Source organism: Nuphar pumila, chromosome 2 (assembly GCF_984573655.1).
Source record: "Nuphar pumila chromosome 2, dmNupPumi1.hap1.1, whole genome shotgun sequence".
In the NCBI taxonomy this organism is placed as follows: domain Eukaryota; kingdom Viridiplantae; phylum Streptophyta; class Magnoliopsida; order Nymphaeales; family Nymphaeaceae; genus Nuphar; species Nuphar pumila.
The window spans coordinates 117,798,277-117,815,759 of NC_143250.1; the positions used below are offsets into that span (position 1 = coordinate 117,798,277).

The following is a 17,483-nucleotide window of genomic DNA, read 5'->3' on the forward strand; positions in this document are numbered from 1 at the left end:
CTTTAAATAGGCATACTAGAACACACAAGGGCTGGTGCAACTAGACATTGGAGCATCCCCAACGGCTACTAATATAGTCGTTGTGACCAGTCCAACGTCTAGTTGGACTTGGCCCAACAGCTATAAAGTACACAAAAAATACAAAAAACAATTTACCAATCAGCCCCTAGTGGGCTGACACCTATTATATCTGTGAAAAGACTGAAATACCCCTGATGGGTATTTCAATTTACATAAAAGAACAATATATATACACACATATATATATACATAGTACATTTACAATACACTATATTTTAACACTACCCTCAAACTTACGGTGTGTTCACCGAAAGTTAGCTAAGAAGGGATAAAAAACGAGGTAAAGGAAAGGCCTTAGTGAAAAAGTTCACTAGCTAACATTCTAAAGTCACATAGGGCAGCTCAATAGTTCCTCTCAAGTATTTCTCTCGGACATAGTGGCAATTCATCTCTATATGCTTGGTTCGTTCATGGAAGGTGTGGTTGCTTGCAATGTAGATAGCACTCTTATTATCACAGCACATCTTCGAAGGACTAGAGATGACTAAGCTCATATCTTTGAGAAGACTCCTCAATCAGATAATATTCATAGTTGTTGTCATGGCTCGATATTCAGCTTTGGTTATAGAGTTTATCTGGGTTCTCACTTAGTGTCTTAGGCTAGTAAGAAGCAGAAAAACGGTGTCATGTTTGAGTATGAAAGAAGAATATTTTGTCACATGGGTGCGGGTGCGGGTGCGGGTGCGGGTGCGGGTACGGGTGCGGTTGCGGGGATGCGGCAAAAATATATATAAAATATATATATATATATATATATATATATATATATAAAGTCCAAAAGTTGGACATAAATGACCCTGGGTGCGTTGACTGCACCCAGGGTTAGGTTGACCGCATCGGGTGTGGGTGCGGGTGCGGGTGCGACACCTAGTTGGAGAATCCCTGTGACATATATTAAAAAAAAATTCTATGCAAAACATTTTTTTAAGTCAGAAAAAATTGGACCAAAATGACCCTGGGTGCGTTGACCGCACCCAAGGTCGGGTTGACCGCACCCGCAGCGCGTCTTGTCAACGCGGGTGCGGCACCCTGCTAGCCGAATCCCTGTGACATAGAGAATATTGTACTATGACAGCCGTTACCATAGAAATTGCATGGATTAAACATATATTATTCAGTTTGCATCAACATATATCCCAACCGGAGTGTTGTGGCCATCTCTACAAATCTGGTTCAGCATGGAAAAATGAAACATTTAGAGATAGATCATCATTTTATCAGAGAAAAGGTAGAGGCAAAAGAAATCCAGCCGATGTTTATTAGAGGAGGAGACCAGGTGGCCGATCTATTTACCAAGGCTCTTATTGTAAATCATTATTAGAACTTGAAATCCAAATTGTTCATGGTTCTTAACCATGTTCAGTTTGAGGGGGCATGTTAAGATTATAGTACGTGAATCGGGTTTGAATCCAGATCCAAGACCCAATTCACCATATACAGTTGTCTTTTATTCACGTACCGGAGGACAAAATTGTACTTAAGCATAGCTGAGTTATATATTTATATATGATGAGGCGTCACCCTAGGATGGGTTGAGGCGTATTCAGTTTCTAGGTCTTTCTCTTCTCCCTCTTCTTTCTTTCGTCTGTTGTGCAGGACACATCTTCCAAGAGGATATTTCACAATATCTCGAGGGCCAGATGTGCAAAAAAACTGAAACAAAAAATTAAAATATTACATTTTTTCACTAGGGCGTTCCCTACCCATGAGGGTAGAAAATATTACCCCTATATCAATATCTATATATATATATATAGAGAGAGAGAGAGAAAGACAGGCAGACAGACAAACGTCTCCGTCTCTTTTTCTTGCTCTGAGTTGAGGAAGAAGCATAGTTCTGGTATCTTCATGGAGACCCTCTCTGCAGCAGACCAAAACCTCCCTCTCTATCAACCACCTGACTGGAATCCCCAGTTGTGGCATTGCCTCCATCAGACCAGGGTAAGTTTTCTCCTCTGGTAGAACCTCTTTAGACTTTGTCAAATATAGAAACAAATACAAAGGAAAATTTATTTGCACATAAGATACCCTATATAGTGTAACCTTATCTATCTCTTAATGAGCTTATTGAACCCTTGTCAAGCAAAGTTTAATAATCGAGCCTGGTTCATTTACTAAGAAGATCCTAATTTTAGGATTGAATTTGGTTTGTTTACCTATTGAATGAACTCTATTAAACTCTCAGTGAACCTAACTCATGCAGTTTGCAAACTACTTTGTTTGATGCCCATCCCACCCCAAGAGTAGTTTCCTCTGCTCCTTCACGAATCTCCATTGGAAGCCGCTTACAACCCTAGAATAAACATCATCTGGCAATGCTATGATGCTTGTAAATCAAGTTGGTGCATAAACACAATATGAACAATAAGAAGATATATTGACACATATTTCTGATTCATATCCTTTTGTACCATTTTGAATTTCTATAATATTTACACCAGTCAAACCATAAAGTTATCAAACATAGAGACCTTGTATGAGCAAGCAAGAGCTACAAACCTGTATCTACGATAGTTGGTGCTTCTCCTGCAGTAAGTGTTTTAGATTCCTTGAAAGTAATCCTCCCTGGAATGTCAATGTCAAACAGGTGTATCTGCAGTTAAAATGTGCTTTCAGTCGGAAATCTCACTTGATCAGAACTATATTACTATTTTTATAGTAAAATAAGAAAAGAAAGGAAAGGAAAAGAACAAAGAAGCCATCAGAAGACATAGACTGAGTAATGATAACTTCTTTCTTTGTGGATGCCTGTAAGCAATATCTTTGGTTTGGCATAACAGCCTTCTACTCATATAAGTCAAATTCCTGACCTTTCGATGCTTAGCTTTCAGCTTTCCATCTGCACCGAAAATGCAACAGGTATTGTATAATCGATCACCACAGCGTTCTGGTATAGACCCACCAACTATTGTAATTTGCTTAAGGCGAGCAACTTCAGACAGCATTGAGGATGATGGAGATGCATTACCACCAGCATCAATGTCTTCTGCATATACTGGAAAGCTCTCATTTGAATATGGACTGTTCCAGATTTCCTTTACCACAAAGGCAAAAACAGGTCGATGACACATTAATGTCACATTATATTAAAAGGAAAACAAAATACTGATCTATAATAGAGAACATTACCACAGTTAACATAAACATGGACAGCAGGAAAAGTCATTGACAAGTCAAACAAAGATGAATGATAGAAGCATACAATATTATCATCAAAAATATTTAACAGCAGCCAATGAACAACTCTTCCAAGGGGAAGTTAGTATATCTAAATATTCTTCAAGCTTTCCCATACGGTATTCTCTTCATAATCATCAGAAGGTAAGCTTACCCTATATAAGCATGCCAATTACACCTAGCAGCAGCTGATTCCAAAATCTGAAAGTGCTTATGTGTAACCAACTGAACATCAGCAGACAAAGAATATGGACTAGCGGTCAACAAATTGAGCACCAACATACTATATAGTCATTAATTCTTGCAATTAGAAGCCAAACTCCACAATGCACAAGCATCAATCAATCTAATTCTGTAGACTGTTTACATCAAATAGAATCAATCAACAGTATCCTGGAAGGAAATTTACAGCGATAACTCCTGTTTTACTTCCTGAAAGTAAACAAGAAAATACCTACTACCTTCAGAATAAATTTCTCCATCGAGCTTCAGATTCACTGTGCATATGATGAAAACAAACAGCTCATTGATGAGCTCCACAGCTTTAGACATCCAGTGTCATCGTCATTAGCAGCATCAGCAAGCCTTGCCCCATTTACAAGAAGTTCGCTTTAAATCCTATTTCTCCATTCACTGCTACCATAGGAAGACGAAAATCTGAGGTGCTCAATATTCTTTCACATGGTATTCACTCAAATCTTTGTTGGTCCCCCATTCCTACTTAAAATCAGCTTATAACTAACAACAAAAATCTCCATGTAAGGGTCACCTAAAAAGTTGATAAGGGTCAATCGATGCATTTTGCTGGATATTTGCACGTATTGTCCATGCTTAGTTATAATTCAAATTTCACCATTGAAGAGAGGAAGTGCTGAACCAAAAAATAAGGACATTTAAGATGGTTACATTGTCAGAGTCGCATTTTGGCAGCATAGATTTCATAATACCTGCCTGCAATTTGATGTAGAGAAAATGGAGAAGAGAGGAATGGAGAAACCTTATTTTGAGGGAAGGCATTCCTTAAATCCTTCATTTGGGATTTGACTCATACTAATATTAAGAAAGGCTGAAATCCTCTACGTCTCTATTTCTAACAACTGTTGTCTAAGTGAGCACAGTGTGTACCATGGAAAGTTTGAACTTGATCAAATTTGTGTCATGCATAAAATTAGACAATTTGTCTTGATGTCTGCACACTGAAACTCAATTAGAAATGTCGTTCAGTTTCTTCATTTTCCACCTTTTGTTCAGCTAATTGTTTATCAATCTCAATGTGTTTTGTTCTGTTCCGTTGAATAGAGTTCATTAAAATGGATATTGCCCTGTGATTGGAAGGGATTTCCTTATCCTCTGATGAAAGTCATTGCATGATGCTTATCCTCTATGAATTCTAGCTATTGCCCTGTATTTCAGTTACTCTGTGAGTCCAAATGCAAATTAGTATGAACAGTAACTAGATACTCACCGTCTAGTCTACAAATTTCCAGCCCAATCAGCATATAAATAAGCCACAACAATGATTATTTGTTATAAAGGAGGTTTGACATGGGATCGATAATCCTCTGGTGTTGTACAACTGTTGAGCCATGTTGACACTAGTGGCTGGACAATGGGTGGACCGGGCCAGCCTGGCCTGTTTACTGGATGGGCTTGACCAGGCCGTTGATGGGCCAGGCCTGGTCAAGCCCGACCCATTGACCAACTGGGTCAGGCCGGGGTCTAATACAAAACCCACGGCCCACCAGTTGGGCCCATGGTCCTAATTAGGACCAGGTCAGGCCAGGTTGCAAGTCATCGTATATTCACAACATTTCTCATTTGTTTCCTTGAATATATAGGTTCTTTAAACGAAAAATTAAAAGATGAAAAAGAATAGATGGGATCCAAGATGGATCCATTTTCTGAATCACATACTTGACCATATATATATATATATATATATATATATATATATATATGGGTGCTTCTATGGTGGTACGCACTTGATTTACATAGATCTAGGCTCCAAAAGAAAAATCTAGCCTTTAGATGATCTTTAGCATGTTCTATTTACTATTTTCATGTGTTAAAGCTGGCTCAAATAAGATGTTTTATGTCATTTCTAAAGCACCCATATTTTCATAAATTGTGAGCCATTGATTTTTTTATCATCTTAAAAATGAATCTCGTGGTGTATTTGACGTGATAAAACCCTCTAACACAGTAAATAAATCATACTAAATACATCTGTACTGCTAGATCTATCATTCGGTGGCCAGATCCATGGAACAAGAGTGTGTCCGACAGTAAGGTATCATGGTACAGAACCACCATATATATATATATATATATATATATATATATATATATATATATATATATATATATATATATGTGGGGGGGGGGGGGGGAGGGGGTGGGGGTTATATTTGGTACAATCGGTTGTACCTACAATCTAGTTTGAATCTCGCGATGCTAGTTGTTTTGACACAATCTAAGCTCATAGATGTGTTCAGCCTGCTCGATTTAGTAGGAACCAACTCTAGGATCATGTTTTTCGAAGAAAAAACGTGTTTTTATGAGGGGAAAAATCGACGGCTTCATAGCCATTGATTTTTGGATCTGGAAAAACCTGCATACAGGTCAGATTCTGGAGATCCAAAAGCCAGTTCCCGCTAAACAAAACATGTAAATCACAACTATAGCGTTATATGTGAGTGAAAAAAAAAAGGGGAGGGGGGGGGGGCATTTGCTGAGTCGATTGCACCTACAATCGACTGTAACAAATCTTAACCCTTTATATATATATATATATATATATATATATATATATATATATATATATATATATATATATATATATATAGAAAAAGTGGTAGATGTGCAACCCTTAGGAGTGCAGTTACCTGCGCAATTGCGCTGGTCATCCATCGCGGGGCTTGATGGACGGCCAACGCAAAAAATGCTAAAATGCATTGGGATCTTTAGGGGCGGTTTTGACCACCGCTAAAGGGAAAAAAACATGCAAATAGTGTGTTTTGCCCCCTTTTTCACATTTTTTTATTGTGGTCGTCCAACACACCCTGTAATAGACGGCCACAGGCATTCCATCAGTACCTGCGCACCACTCTATATATAGCCCACAGATAGCCCGTTAGCCCGAGATTTTGTCGGGTTGGGTTTAAGCCCGGTTCGAAATAAGGGGCTTCTCCTGAAAACTAGGCCCAGGCCTAATCCATTCAGGCCAGGTCATGGGTCGTCTGGCCCGTTGTCCAGCCCTAACTAATACTTCATGGGTACAGGTCATGCAATATATGACCCGATCCAAACCTAAGTCATTACCTATTATGTCAAATCATTTCATCCATTCATCTGGTTGTTTTCATCCATTCTTGTATTGTGTTTGACATGCACACACACACGCACACACATGTTACCATTTGGGAGGCCTACAAAAGATGGAAACTGTTGGACTGAGACTGTCCATGTGCATGTGCGGCACACACATATGCACATGCACACGCACATCCATCCATATGCACACACACACATGCACAAATATATATACATATATATTATATTGTAATATCGCGTATTTTCACACTTAGTCAGTTTGAGATTTTTCAAAAATTTGGCTAAGTATAGAAGCAAAATCGGTAAAACCTTGATATAGGTTACGTCTTTTGAGTCTGGGCTTGGCCCAGGTCTCATCGACAAGGCCTAAACAAGCCACTTAAACGTGAGAAAAAGTTTTATTTTCAACTTTTAAATTCAAGCGAAATTCGGGTTATTTTCGAATGAATTTTAGAAGCGAAATTCGAGTTATATATCATTGGATGCATCTCAAAATTTTGAGTGTAACGATATTTTACTTTTCTAAATTCGGGCTACGATTGGCCCGAAAATCATGTTTTTCTAAAAAAGGACCGCCTCGACGGGCCGGGGCCGGATTTGGATCGGACTGGATCCAATGCATTTGATCCAAATTAATATGGATATGGACTCTGTCCAAGACCCATATTAATCTGGAGTTGATCCAGCCCAAGACCCAATTAGGGTTTGGATATGGATTTAGATTTTGGATCCAGATCCAAAACCCATACCCAACAAAATCTAGCTTTAAATTCACTTTTATATTTAAATTAAAGTTAATTTAGAGCTAAGAAGACTCCCAAAAAGATAAGGTACCCTCTGAAAGTTTCTGGGTATTTATTTATTCATAATTAATTATTAACTAATTAATTCTGAAATTTAATTTTTATGATTGTTTAGTACTCCCTTGATAGAGTCCTTATACATGCTTAAGTAGGCTAAAGAAGGTTTTAGAAAGTCTATTTAAATTGAAAACTTTGAAAAAGTCAACACTTAGAGTTTTGAAATTTTCGGAAACTAGATTGTTAGAGTCCATAAAGGGGGAGAGTTCTCTCTCTCCAGCCCATCTAGAAGGGGTTGGAGAGGGGGGGGCGTCACCCCCTATAGCCTATAAAAGCTAAAAAAAAATGTCTAACCCTAGAGAGAAAAAGAAAGAGGGAAAGAAAGAGAGAAAAAAAAAGAGAGAGAAAAAGGAAGAGAGGAAGAAGGGGCTTTCTTCTTCAAACATCCAACGTTTTTACCATTGAATTTTTTTTTTATCTACGTAAAAGGTACGGGTTCTTCCCTTGTTTCAAATGAGAAAAAGAGCATGGATTTGATTTCCATGCAAGATTTTAGTAGAAATCCATGTGAAAAGAGTAAATCTGAATATTTACTCTAAAATGGGTTTTATGTTTCTCTTTTTTGGGGTTTGTTTTGAGGAAAATACACATTAATGCGTGTATTGTATATATCTCTCATTATGTGTTGTGAATCACTAAAATCCGGACATATTTACCATGCTTGAAACATGTGCAAATCTGGCCCAGCTTTAGTGCATAAAAAATCTTGAAAACGGAATGTAAAAATAAGCATTTGCATGTATTCTTGTAAATGAATTGGTTGTACATGCATACCCAATTGAAAATCTGCATAAGCATCATTATTGTTTTATGAGTATATGCAAATCTGAACATGCTTATATTATTGAGTGTGAATATGCATATGAATGCTGAAATATGAAACTATACATGCATGCACAAAGGCGTAGCTAGGGGGGGGCAGAACTGGGTTGTAGCCCAGTCCTGCCTCCCGAAACAGTTAAAAAAAAAAATTAAAAGCCCAGTCCTATCTCAGCCCTGATTCCATATGAAATAGATTTTTATCCATTTTTGTAGCCCAGCCCAGTCCTAGCCCAGCCCTGACTGCAGCAAATAGTTTGATTTGTCCATATGAAATAGATTTTTTATTAATAATTGTAGCCATTTTTTATTTTATCTCAAAAAAAAAATTTAGGGGGCGCTGCCCCCGAACCCCCGACTGTCACACAAATAATTTTTTTTTTGCTACACCCCTGTTTGCCCCCTCACATGAATCCTAGCTACGCCCCAGTGCATGCATAACTGAATGAAAATATGTATATTCATGCATACGTGAATTGATGTGTTTTTGCATGGGTTCATGTTAAAACAGTAGGTTTAGTTGTATGTTCCATGACAATTATTTGTATAAAGAATTCATGTGAAAACTGAATGTAAAACTCAGCATGTGCATGTATATATTGCAAGCGAATTTGTCTATATATGCATACCTAGATGTAATTCTGCATAAGTGTGCTCACTTGTTAGTGAATCTGGATATACAGGTATATCTGAATGGAAAATTATATGTACATACATGCTGGATTTTAAATACGCACATGCATGCGTACCTGTGTGATAAACTTGCACACACATGCATACTAGAAAGCATATATATATATATATATATATATATATATATTTTGCTGTTTTGTTGGGCTTACGGGCAGGCCCAGCATGCTCTCAAGCCCAGCAGTCGGCTGGCAGGTGCAGGCCTGCCAAGCCTACTAGGCCCAGCCGAGTGGGGCTCGGCTAGGCAGGTCTTGAAAAACAAAAAAAAGGGGTGGTTGGCTGTCATACTAGCCGAACCTGTTCGGCTGGCCTGACCAGCCAGGCCCTGTCAGGCCCTCAGGCCCAGCCGAGCAGTCGGCTAGGTAGGCACTTTAAAAAAAATGATTTTTTTTTTGTACTTAATGGAAACCAGAATGCAAGTTCATGTGGTCACATAAATGTTGGGTTTTGTTTATGAGATTAGACATAGTTGTGTTCATGCAAAAGAATGGAATATTTGTATGCTTACACGTAGTATCTCATGCTTAATTAAAATATTATTGCATAGTTGTTTTCATGTGCATGTACATACATGGAATTGATATGTTTTTGCATGTAAATGATTGCATGAGTGTTCACATGTTTGATTAAAATGATTCATGAATGGAAGGATGCATTTGACATGAATATGTGAATTGAATGAAAGCATGCATTTAACATGAAAATGTGAACCCATACACATGCATCTGAATGTTGTTGTTTGATGCACATTTCTATATTGGCATACATGATTGTGCATTGAAAGGCATATGAAATGAATGCATAGTGGTATGTTATTTATGATTTTTGCATAAGAATGCATCGATGATCAAAATGGATCATCGTAGGCTGTGTGAGCCTTGAGCACGTGTTGCTCTTTATTTTAATTGTTCTATGCATTGCAAAAATCAAATGTGATATTATTGTTCTAATTGCATTGTTCTATGTTGTCACGGGTTGTGGTCCCATGAAGAGCTTCACATAGGGATTTGTGAACCTGTGTTATTAATTTTGCATGATGAATTGCAATTTAAAGAGAATGAATTAATAACAAGATAAAAGAAATTAAAAGAACAGTGTAATTTATGCTGCCTTGATGTCCCTTCTATAGTATGAGAATCTTGGACATTACGATTTTGGGGAAACCGTGAGGATACTAAAAGTCTGTATGCGTTGTTGTGTCACTGAACCCGATATTAAGGTTATTCTCTTGTTCACTGTTTTAGGGAAAGTCTGTCACTTTGTCGGAGAGTGATGTGTAGACACAACTGTTGTTTTGGTATACCAAGAAAGTGGCATCAGTGGATGTGGATTTTCCTATTGTCCCGACATTATATGTAGATTTTCAATATTTCGATAGATGGCGTGGATTCCTGATATCGATCGAGGGCTAAGTGTGAAACCTAGTAATAAAATACAAATTGTGTGGTAAGCTACAACTGAGGACCCACTTGACCTCGGAAAACTTTACCCGTTTGGAGTATCCGCGGGCAACGGTAATAAAAAGAGGAACTAAAGTTTGTGTGGATTTAATAGGGACATGCATATAAAAAGAAAACTCTGATAAATGATAATAATTTATTCATGCATGTGCACTGAAATCATGCATATTCCTGTTATGCATCAGATCATGCATATTTACTTGTCATATATGGGTAATTGCATGATATGTGTTTTCTAGTGCATGATAATTGTCTTTAATGCTTAATTGATGTTTTCTATTGCTTAAGTGATTATTTGAATTATGAATTTGTCATAATTGCATCCCTCTAAAATATTGCATGAATTTTATTTGTGCTCTTTTTACTTATTTGTTTCATTATAAGGATTCGTACACAGAATTCTTTGGATTCTGATACCCCTACTTTGGTATTTTTTTACAGTCTCGGAGGCCTAGTGAAGAGATTTACTTTGCGAAGAGCTACGAGAGCTATGCGACTTCTGGGCAAACTTTACTTAGGACAGTGTGGCTCTTCTTTTTGCTTTATTTATATTTTATTTGCTTATGTCTCAAAGTCTATGCACTTTAATAAATAAAGTTGGTTTGTGTTGGAAGATGGGTATAAGATCACTTGTGGTGGTGGTTGTGGTTAAACTGTAAAGACCCTGGGTTTCTGGGAATGTTTCCGCAGTTGAAAAAAAAATCCACTTTTTCACGGGTATGAGTTGGGGTCGTTATATATATTGTAGTAATACATATATAATAGTCATACCCCTGCACCCATACTTTTAGAAATTTACATGCATCGGACCCATAGCTAATTGGCATTTTTAACTACATCCAGATGAGTAGTTCTTGGCAAGCACATGAACTAGCAATATATATTACAAGCATACACTATCTTAGGCTTAGTAAAAGTTAAATAGTGCAAGGCACCAACCCTACTCTTGAATTTCTCTAGTTTCAATAACAGATCTTCCTTGGTCCTCTTCATTCTGGTTTCAAGTGTTATGGGAATCATCACGGGTTTCCAATCAATCACACATGTACATTTAAGTAGATCAAATCACATACTTGTGTTGGGTAGACTTCATGCCTTGATTCCTTCTAACATGTTCTATATTGAAAAAAATATGGTAAAGGACCTAAATACTTCATTTGGAATTGATCTTGCAACAACTTCTTAATACGTGACATATCATCTTCATTATTCAATGTGCAAAGATTTCTCCATCTACAAACAGTAATCTAATCACAATTCCATGTCTTCCTTTTGAAACAAACAGGGAAATCTCAATTGTTTCCTAAAAAAAAGAACAAGAATAATTGACACAAGTTCATTAAAACCCACGAGCTTTGACCAGTGCATGATATTCCAAAACAACTCTACCTCTTCCTTAATCTGGCATTAATCAACCCTTACTCTACCACACGCATAGAACTGCCTATGAATTTTCTGTTCTTTGCTGATAAAACAACTCATCCTATATTTAATTTTAATAATTGAGGACATTTTACTCGTTTTGTTGGCTAAAGAACATTCAAATGAAAGAATTTAGGAACACGTGTCTTTGTAAGGAAAATGATAAAAGCAGGCAATCAAATGTAATAATCAAAATGTTGGCAGTTCTTTCTAAATAGCTGTTAGGTTGGACTGCTTTTTGTAATTTTCTCAAAAAGAAAATTCTCGATACTGAAGAGATAATCAGGACCTACCTCTTAAATGACACACAAATCAATGAAGATATGCACATTTATAAAACAATAAGATCATTAGAACAAGTGCAAAAATATACATAACTGTGGAAGTGATAACGAATTCCAACCCATAATAGAAAGAAGCAAATCAGCTGGAGGAACACCCAAACATAAAGCAGACCATGAAAGGGAAGCACAAATATGAAACCAAGAGCACCAAGAGCAGACCAATTAAACAAGTACATAGAGTTTAAATGACGCAGTTAAATAAAAGTTCTGCATTGTAATTTCTGTTTGAAAGCAATTACCAATTAGAAAATCTATCAAACACAGACTATATTCCCTAAAGGACCTAGTACCCAAGGTCTATGCAGCTAAATATAAATTGCCATCTATCTATGCAGCTAAATAGAAGTTACCTCTTCTATGCAACTGCTTCAATCGAAACAGCAGCTTTTTTTACCTAATTAAAATGTATTGCAAGATATACTTAAAAACATTAGAAACAACCACATGAAGTAAAGGTCATCTGCTCCAAAAAATACATGTTATTCTGGCAGAGAGGAGGGTTTACCCTTAAAGATAATTTCTCGTGGCTACAAGTTCTTGTTTATTTCATTGGCAAGGCAAGCAAATGAAGTTTTGCCTCATCTACTGTACAAAGACTGGGAGATATCTAACCTGTTAAATTGGTGCCATTTAAACCATACTTTCTGGCATGTTTTATTTATGTTTTATCAAACATCTGAAAAACATATTTAACATTGATCAGATTTCCATTTTCCTGTTCTCTGTTTTTGCTGTTCAAATTTTTTATTAATTTTCATTTCTTAATTTCATTTTCCACATTTTTTCCACTAAAAGACTTTCTTTTATCCCCATTGTCGGAACTTCCACTGCCACTTGACAGCCAAAGGAATGCTCTCCTAAAGCTGGAATTGCACCTGCTTAATAGAAGAGGAATTTTATCCACTAAAAGCTCAACCTATTTAATTAGAAAACCACTGATTGCCATTTCCTCAGACAATATGACCAACGAGAATGGCCACATGCTATTTCAGGTCTATACTCACTTCTGTTCCTCACTACCCAATCTCAATGGTATAACAGATGCATGGATGTAGATAAAGATGTATATGCATGTCTCCCAATATATGTGACATTAATTCCATGAGTACATTCAAGTATAAATCCACTTTCACACCAATATATGAACAAGAAAGTTTTTGAATAAATGATGAATAAGCCTATTGAATATATCAAGCAACTGCCAACCGTTTTCTTCCCACTTTGCTTTTCAAGATCTAGAATGCTAACGCCATTTTGTTGAGAAAGCACCGTACAACTTCAAAATATAGCCAGACCATTTTTCACCCATAACAGTAGCATATTAAGTTACAACAATCAGTAATTTCCAGGTATGAACCATGTATCTCATATACTAAATCTGAACAGAATTTTGTATCCATTAGCTGTCAAACTGTTTAGTTTGCTTACAGGTAGGACAACCAGTTGAGCACCCTTTTCTGCAGCTTCTTCAATTGCATCACGTGTATGAGCAATGTTTTTCCCTTTATCTTCAGTAACTGACAACTGGCAGAGAGCAATCTTGAACTGAAATAGAATAAAATTTATTAGTCACAGTTGAGGCAACAAACTCAAACAAACAAAATGACATGCAAGTTCATTTGTACTATAAAATAATTGAGGTGTGACATCAAAAAGGGAACTCCCATATATCTAGCATGCATCAGAACGTATGTATGAAAAATGGATATCTGGATGTTTCTATATTTCTGTATATCTTGTATCATTTTCAGAGAACCCAAAAAAATATAAAAGCACACGCTTCCTAGCTGCATGAGTCACCAAAGTTTTCAGAGTTCACCATGTTTGACCACTAGCAATCCATTTCCCTTTTTCTTTTCTAAAAACTAAAATGTGAAATTTCATGAATGAAAAAGCAAAGAAAGGAGACTAAAGCTTCTAGGAATTCCATGTGCAGTGAAATTTAAAAAAAAAAGTATCAGAGCTTATAGGAAAAAGAAAAGTATCGTACTAACCTTAAAGTGTGCTAAGTTGCTAACTCTTGTGTGTGTGTGAGTGTGTGTGTGTGAGTGAGAGAGAGAGAGAGAGAGATTATGGCTCACTCAAGCATTGATTATTGGGTCTCCCATACGAAAAAATGGATTCCTACCGAAAAAACACCTGAATCGTCAAAAGGATTCAATCCTACTGCCAATCAGAGATATTTCATGAAAATTTAAAACTAAGAAGCTGGCATTAATCATGTCCTCCCTTAAGGTGCTTGTGTTTTTGGATTATCCCATATGCGAAAAAGAGCCACCAGAATCACAGCCACAAGCCCCAAATAAAGATTCACATAAACTCCAGAAAGAATATCCAGGCTTGATGAACCAGACAAGTCGATTTAAAGATATTCAATCTTCCCAGAATATATTATATGAATCCAGTGTTAAATTATATGTAATATCCTAGACTAACTAGGATTTGTTTAAGTCTAGTTAGAATAGGAATTTTATTTTTCATTTTTTGTACATTTTTAGGCTTTTTGACTAGTCAACGTTTGACCTAGTCAATTTAGAGTCGTTGGGAGCCCAACGACTTCCTGTCCTACCTCTCTTCAATGCATTATAAATATGGGGCAAAGCCCCCTCACTTTGTATGACTTTTAAGGGTGTTTTACCAATTCAATAAATACATTTGTTTTCTTTTCTTTTGTATACCTTTTTCAGGTATCATTGAATGAACCCTTGTGGTTCTTGTGTGTGATCCTTTTTCGGTATTTTAGTTGGAGCTATTTGAAGCTTCGTTTGGTGATGATCCAAGAATTCATTTTCTTACATGGTATCAGATCTTAGCGATCAAGCTAAATTTATTTTCGGTGCATCGGGAAATGTGTCATTCAAAAAGTTTGGAAAAGAAGTGAAGTTCTTTTCAAAATCGTGATCGTGTAAAGAGCTTGGAGAAGGATTCGTACTTATTATCGGTGGTGGAATACTTATTATCCTCTCTTTTATCTCTTCTCCTTTTTCTATCTCTCTTCTCTCTTTATTTATTTTTCTCTCAAAACCTTATAAAATGGATGACAATGATAATGTCACCATTAAACCCATCAAGCTTAACAATTCTAACTATGTTACATGAGCTTCAATAATGAAGCACCTCATGTGGGGAAAGGGGTTGTAGAGATTAATTGATGAAACCGATTTGGAACCTAAGTTAATCCTTATAAAGGTAGAAGGAGATAAAGAAATACCTCTTACGGAGATTGAGAAAAACAAATTTATTACCACTTATGAAAAAAAGTGAAAAGAATGAAGAATGGGACATACCAAGATTATGTCTTAACTCATAAGTAGTGTCGACATCAAAAAATGTTCAAGTCTTGCAAAATTTGAATATGCTAACGATACTTGGGACTATCTTAAGAGCATGTATTCTCTTAAAAATATTGCATATGTATGTAACTTACAAGACAAAGTTAGAAATATGGTTCAAAGAGACAAGAGCATTAAAGAATACTATAATAGTTTATCCGAATTATAGGAAAAATTGGCTCTCCTTCAACCTAAGTGGCATTGTCCACAAGACATAAAACTCCACCAAAATAAATGTAGAGCACTATTTTCAATTTATTAGTAGAATAAGATCGGTATTTGAATCAACTAAATTCATTCTCCTTCATCGAGAAAAGGTTCCTTTCATAGAAGACACAATAAAAGAGTTGAGCATGGAAGAGAATAGGCTCAAGAAGAGAATCTCTAAAAGTGATGATGACTCGGTTCTAGCTGTATCTAGACCGAGAAATCATGTTCATACACACAAACCTCCACACTATGGGAGGACTAATGATGAGAAGCAAGGAAATGATTTTGAAAAAAGAAAAGTCATTTCTTAATATTGTCGAGAACAGGGACATGTAAAGACTTATTGTCCAAATTGAAGAAATCCTATGAAAAGAATGTTGCTTCGGTCGAATCTCCACAAGATTCAAATGAGACATCCATTGGAAGCATGTTCTTAACATAATTAGTGGAGGCACTTCAACTACTACTTAAAGGAGCATCTTCATCCACTGGAGCCGATGTTTTCTCCATCGGCATTTTTGATTCCGGTAAATCCCTTTGGCTTCTTGACTCAGGTGCTTCTTTTCATATGACACCAAACATAGATATGTTATCCGAATGTCATAACTCAAATGAGTCGAATGTTTTTACCGTTGATGAAACATCTCTTGAAATCAAAGGAATAAGAAATTTTGAAAATATTTCTCAAAACTTAAAAAGATTTTGTATTCCACAAATTAGATATATTCTTAAACTTAATCTAAATCTTTTATTTGTCTCTCAATTATCTGACCATGGGTGTAATGTTTTCTTCTCCTCTCGTAGTTGTTGAGTGTAGGATCACCAGTCAAGGAAGCTGATTGGGGAAAGCCATAGAGAAGGAGGCTTGTACTACATAGATTTTTTGGAAATACCCAAGAGTACGTTATGTTGTAATGTCCAGAAAATGAACTTGGATCTATGGTACAAAAGACTTGGCCATCCTAATATATCCAAGATCCAGTTTTTTTCAAAGATGAAAAAATTTTGTAATTTTGAAACTTTTACATATGAAAAATGTATTCTTGGAAAAATGAAAAGATTACCTTTTTAAGAAAAAAACTTTGTTTCTTCACGACCACTTGAGTTAATACATTCGAATGTATGGGGACCCGCACCTGTTATATCAAAAGGTGGTTTCATATATTATGTAATTTTCGTAGATGACTTTACAAGACATACTTGGATTTATTTTCTTAAACATAAATCTGAAGTTTTCTCACATTTTTAAATATTTCATAATCTAGTCAAAAATCAATTTAAGAATGATATTTCAATTTTTCGCACTAATTAAGGAGATGAATTTTTATCAAAAGAATTTAAAGATTATTTGAACCTATACGGTATTACGCATCAAAGATCATGTCCCTATACTCAACAAAATGATTTAACAGAAAGAAAGCATAGGCATATGATAGAAACAACAAGAATTTTACTCATTTCACATTAAGTACCAAAAACTTTTTGGGTCGAAGCTACTCTAACTGCAGTTTATCTTATTAACAGAATGCTATCTTATTAACAGAATGCCATCTTCTTCACTAAACAATATTCTTCATGTGAAAAAACTTTTCAAGCAAATTCTAGATTATTCTAGGTTGAGGGTTTTTTGGTGCAAATATTTTGTTTTGACGGATAAAAATGATAAATTCTCTCCTCGCTTCATTCATTATGCCTTTTTAGGATATGCAAGTCACCAAAAAAGCTATAGATGTTTTGACCTTAAAACTAAAAAAT

The 17,483-nt window shown here is 36.1% G+C and overlaps 1 protein-coding gene across 3 annotated transcripts in view; it reads right to left on the reverse strand.

The window, feature by feature from the left end:
• LOC149846890 (omega-amidase, chloroplastic-like) overlaps positions 1-17,483 on the reverse strand; it is a 67,595-nt gene that overhangs the window by 41,484 nt on the left and 8,628 nt on the right. For 2 of the 3 annotated variants that reach the window (XM_089998192.1, XM_089998194.1), the window contains exons 2-4: positions 13,615-13,731; positions 2,892-3,116; positions 2,581-2,674 (exon numbers count right to left, since the gene is read on the reverse strand). In XM_089998192.1, the coding sequence (XP_089854318.1) occupies positions 2,581-2,674; positions 2,892-3,116; positions 13,615-13,731 (436 nt within the window). The remainder of the gene's footprint in view (positions 1-2,580; positions 2,675-2,891; positions 3,117-13,614; positions 13,732-17,483) is intronic. The other variant, XM_089998193.1, reaches the window with a different exon arrangement.